General features: G+C 42.7%; 1 protein-coding gene across 1 annotated transcript in view; it reads right to left on the bottom strand.

The window, feature by feature from the left end:
- Positions 1-3,947: 3,947 nt before the first annotated feature.
- The window catches only part of VNN3 (vanin 3), a 13,716-nt gene continuing 12,346 nt past the window's right edge, over positions 3,948-5,317 (bottom strand). The window contains 1 exon segment of the mRNA XM_011962147.1: positions 3,948-4,214. Coding sequence (XP_011817537.1) covers positions 4,086-4,214 — 129 coding nt within the window. The 3' untranslated portion in view covers positions 3,948-4,085.

Genomic DNA, 5,317 nt, shown 5'->3' with positions numbered 1-5,317 from the left:
TTAATGTTACAAGAATACATATTTTTGCATAGGACTTAATAAAACTATTTTTGCATTGTTAATGCAGCCTATAAACATGATGATGTGGCTTGAACTTGCTCTCATGAAAGAAAAAATTTGTTTGCTTACCAGTGAGTTATACTCTGCTGTATCAGAAATATTAAGTAAAGCCATAAGAGTGGCTTCACTCTCCGTAGAAAGATTTCAGATGAGGAAGATACAGCTGTGAGAGCTGAGTCTAGCAGAGTGTATCGTTTTTATCAATGACAAACAAAATAAGTGTGGTTGGGGGAGGGAGAAGAGACAAAAATATCAAAGAAAATAAAAAGCAAAAGGTATTAAAATGTGGGGGGTAAAATTACTCCAAGAAGTATAGGCTTAGGATGAGCTGAAAACCGACCACGAGATTTGACCTTTTTTTTTTTTTTAGACAAGGTCTCACCCTGTTGCCTAGGCTGGAGTGCAGTGGTACAATCTTGGCTCGCTGCAGCCTCTACCTCCTGGGCTTAAGTGATTCTCCCACCCCAGCCTCTCCAGTAGCTGGCACCATAGGGACATACCAGCATACTCGGCTAATTTGTTGTTGTTGTTGTTGTTATTGTTTGTAGAGACAGGGTTTTGCCATATTGTCCAGGCTGGTCTCAAACTCCTCGGCTCAAGCCATCTGCCTGCCTTGGCCTTCCAAAGTGCTGAGATTACAGGTGTGCATTACGGTAGCCTGCCCTGAGATTGGATTTTAAAGTTCTTTTTAATAAAGAGAGGGGGGCAGGAGTCAGCTTACATAAAAATGCATGAGGTGAGAGGTGCCGAGGAAACTGGGGCAACCAGAGTGCATAATGCAGCCTCCAGACAACTGGCTTAGGAAAGAGAAGAAAGAAGTCTAGAACGAACCAATGTGAGGCAATAAAGAGGGAAGAGGCCCACCTCCTGCACACAGAGGAATCTGGGGCACAAACCTAAGATCTGAGAGTGATAGTCCCTGAAGGGAGAATCAAGGAAAGATGGGAGGGGGAAACCGAGTGCGTTTTCTGCTGCCCAGAATATCTCTGACTTCCTGGTCCTGGACTGAATTACAGCAGGTAGAAATAAACACTTAGGAAGAGTTCAGGAATGCATTTGTCAAACATTCTGTGGACGTAAGAGGTGTCTCCTACATAACCCAGAAAACCAAGCTGTTCTTCAGTATGTCTCTCTCCAGAGTTAATCAGTGACCAACCAGAAAAATGACTAAGAGAGCCAGGACAGTGGGCCAGAGGTATCTGGGGAAAAGGTGATGCGGTGGTCCTGTCTAGGAAGCTCCCAGCCTGGCACAGCCTGCAATAAACGCCTGAGCACTGAGAGGGGCTCAACCAAGATTGGGTAGATTTTAGAACAGAATAATTTCAGAAGGAAATGAGATGTGATCTGAATGACATAATTTATTTTATTTTATTTTATTTATTTATTGAGAAGGAGTTTTGCTTTTCTTGCCCCAGGCTGGACTGCAATGATGTGGTCTCAGCTCACTGCAACCTCTGCCTCCCAGATTCAAGTGATTCTCCTGTCTCAGCCTCCCGAGTAGCTGGGATTACAGGCACACACCACCACGATGAGCTAATTTTTGTATTTTTAGTAGAGACAGGGTTTTTCCATGTCAGCCAGGCTGGTCTCAAACTCCTGACCTCAGGTGATCTGTCCACCTCAGCTTCCCAAAGTGCTGGGATTACAGGTGTGAGCCACCACACCCAGCTGACATAATTTATTTTTGTTTAAATTTCCGTTTTAGCTGGCCCTGTGGCTTACACCTGTAATGTCAGCACTTTGGGAGGCCAAGGAGAGCAAATCACTTGAGGTCAGGAGTTCAAGACCAGCCTGGTCAACATGATGAAACTCCGTCTATACCAAAAATATAAAAAATTAGCCGGGTGTGGAGGTGCATGCCTGAAGTCCCAGCTACTTGGGAGGCTGAGGCAGGAGAATCATTTGAACCAGGGATGAAGGGGGCCAGTCCCTCCACACCTGTGGATATTTCCTGTCAGGTGGGACAAGAGACTGAGAAAAGAAATAAGACACAGAGATAAAGTATAGAGAAAGAACAGTGGGCCCAGGGGACCAGCGCTCAGCATACGGAGGACCCGCACCAGTACCGGTCTCCGAGTTCCTCCAGTATTTATTGATCACTATTTTCACTATCTCAGCAAGGGGAATGCGGCAGGAGAACAGGGTGATAGTGGGGAGAAGGTCAGCAAGAAAACATATGAGCAAAGGAATCTGTATCACAAATCAGTTCAAGGGAAGGTACTATGCCTGGATGTGCACGTAGGCCAGAGTGTAACAGAGTAACAGAGCAGCCTTGCCACCAGCATGTCTCGCCTCCAGCCACAGGGCGGTTTTCTCCTATCTCAGAATAGAACAAATGTACAATCAGGTTTTATACCGAGACATTCCATCCCCAGGGGCATGCAGGAGACAGAGGCCTTCCTCTTATCTCAACTACAAGAGGCCTTCCTCTTCTACTAATCCTCCTCAGCACAGACCCTTCATGGCTGTCCGGCTGGGGGACGATCAGGTCTTTTCCGTCCCACGAGGCCATATCTCAGGCTATCTCAGTGGGGAGAAACCTTGGACAATACACGGCTTTCCCGGACCCAGGTCCCTGCGGCTTTCCACAGTGCATTGTGGCCCTGGTTAATCGAGAATGGAGAATGGTGATGACTTTTGCCCTGCATACTGCCTGTAAAGATATTATTAACAAGGCACATCCTGTACAGCCCTAGATCCCTTAAATCTTGATTTCATATAACATATGTTTCTGTGAGCACAAGGTTGGGGCTAAAGTTACAGATTAACAGCATCTCAAGGCAAAACAATTGTTCAGGGGACAGATCAAATGGAGTTTCTTGTGTCTTTCTTTTCTACACAGACACAGTAACAGTCTGATCTCTCTTTCTTTTCCCTACACAGGGAGGTGGAGGTTGCAGTGAGCCGAGATCGTGCCACTGCATGCACTCCAGCCTGGGCAACACAGTGAGACTCCGTCTCAAAAAAAAAAAAAACAAAATCCATTTTAAGTATCCATTTGCCATATAAATAGAATGCAAGAGCCAAATAAGTCATGACTAAAGGGACACTACTAGCTAAAAAGTTATTCATAGTAACTTTAAAAGATGTCCTTATTCTTTAACTTCCATATCTTAATTGGCTAGAATCAAATACCCTCTGCATATTCAAAGTTCATCCTGTTATTTACAAATGAAGTGTATTAGTCAGGGTTCTCCAGAGAAACAGAACCAACAGGAGAGAGAGAGAAAGAGATTTATGATAAGGTATTGGCTCAGACAGTTATGAAGGCTGAGAAATCCCACCGTCTGGTCTGCCATTTGCAAGCTGGAGATGCAGGAAAGCCAGGGGTGTCGTTCGAAGGCCTGAGAGCCGGAGAGTTGATGGTGTCAATTCCAATCCGGGCCTGAAGGCTTGAGAACCAGGAGCACATGAAGGCAGGAGAGGATCTCTATCCAGCTCAGGTAGTCTGGCAGAAAAGGAATTCAAACCTCTTCCTTCTTGTTTTTCTCTGCAAGCCCTCAAGGGATTGGATAATCCCTATCCACATTGGGGAGGACTGTCTGCTTTATTCAGTTTACCAATTCAAATGCTGTTCTCTTCCTTGAAACACCCTCACAGACACACCCAGAAACAATGGTTAACCAGCTATCTGGGTATCTCACAACCCAGTCAAATCAACACACAAAATTAACCATCTTATGATGAAAACAACACTTGCATACCTTAGTGCAGTTACTGCAAAAGGATTTTTCTAGGCCCTCTTCCCATTTAAATATATGCTCCACTATACATATATATACTTACATATGCTTAAACTCACATACATGAAGGATGAATGCAGCTCCTACAAATGAACCTGTGCTGTACCAAATACATAAAATGTGAAATTTGCACACACACACTTGTTGCTTTTCAAATATGCTTAAGTTTATTCTATTTGTTTCTCTTAAGTTTATGACATCTCTTCTAAACAGACACTAACGGACCTCTTTTTTCTTCCTCCCTTAGCCAGGCTGATCCTAAAAAGGCCCTGCTAAAGGAGATCACTGGAACTTCCCGGGTCCCTGCCCTAAGCGTGGAGGGTCCTTCTCAAACACTCTTCCATACAGGGCCATAACTAAGATAGGCAAAGGGGCTCCACTTCGGCTCCTCAAGCGTCCATCTCTTGAAATCTGGTCAAAGAAAACAAAGGATTAACTTCAGTGCAGAGTTTAGGTTACAACCTAGATCCCTTCTCTGGCAAGATCACTCCTAAAGCAGTGTAGAATGGTAAAAATCACACAGGATTTGTGTTGGAAGACCCAGGTTCATGTTTCAAGTCTGAAAGTAGAGGGGCTTTGCTTGAAAGTACAGCAAACGAATTTGTTGCACAGGTGGTCAAATAAGATCATGTATAAAAATATATTCTTCAAACTCATGAAACACTATACAAAATATTAGTTATTAGTATAATTATAACAACTTCTCAAAATAACATACCCAGAAGTTGTAGATGCATTATTTAATGTATTTAATTTGCACCTTCTACACCATGCAAATGACAACATTATTGCCATTATCAGCAATCAATATTTTTGTTTTAGCTTCTCTGTGAATTTACTGTTGCCTTGAATATCAACATCATATTTTTGTTAAAAAAATGAACCCCAGATTCTCCATCACAGCCTAATGGCAATCTAAAACCACAACTTGTATCCCATATCATAGTTCCCACGTCTTCAAAGTGTTTCTTGTAGAATGTGAACCACGGTATTGCTATATTCTCATTATTTCAAAGATTTTCTTTATGCTGCTCTACCCATCTGCTCTGCTCAAAGGAATTCATCATCCTGCACACCTCCTACCTCATAATGTCTTTCAGGGGCATGCTGACTCCCATTTAGAATGATCTGTGGGAAAACATAATGCGTTCCGAATGTGCCACTGAGAGAGAAGTCCTCAAACTTGGTAAAAGTTGACCCCACAGCTTCTCCACATGTTTCCAGGTCAGTGGTTTGACACTTCAGTAATGTGCACATCTATGGAAGAAAAGAAAAGAGAAGGAGTCAGAAACCTTGCAAATAGTTTCTCAGCTAAATAATGCAATTTCAAACTATAAGGAAATATTTAAATGGCCTCATAAGAAGTATTTTTCACACTGCAGGTAACAACTTATTAGTGAATCCTAAAATCAATTTAGTGGGTCAGGATTAGCACTTTTTATACTGAAGTCAAATAGAATAGACTAGAATTTTAAAAATCAGAGTCATTGCACATAATAATAGATATTTATAAT

This window comes from Colobus angolensis, unplaced genomic scaffold (genome assembly GCF_000951035.1).
Source record: "Colobus angolensis palliatus isolate OR3802 unplaced genomic scaffold, Cang.pa_1.0 Scaffold58, whole genome shotgun sequence".
NCBI classification, from domain to species: Eukaryota; Metazoa; Chordata; class Mammalia; order Primates; family Cercopithecidae; genus Colobus; species Colobus angolensis.
The sequence above is the reverse complement of the archived record's forward strand: the minus strand, read 5'-3'. Positions and strand labels throughout refer to the sequence as shown.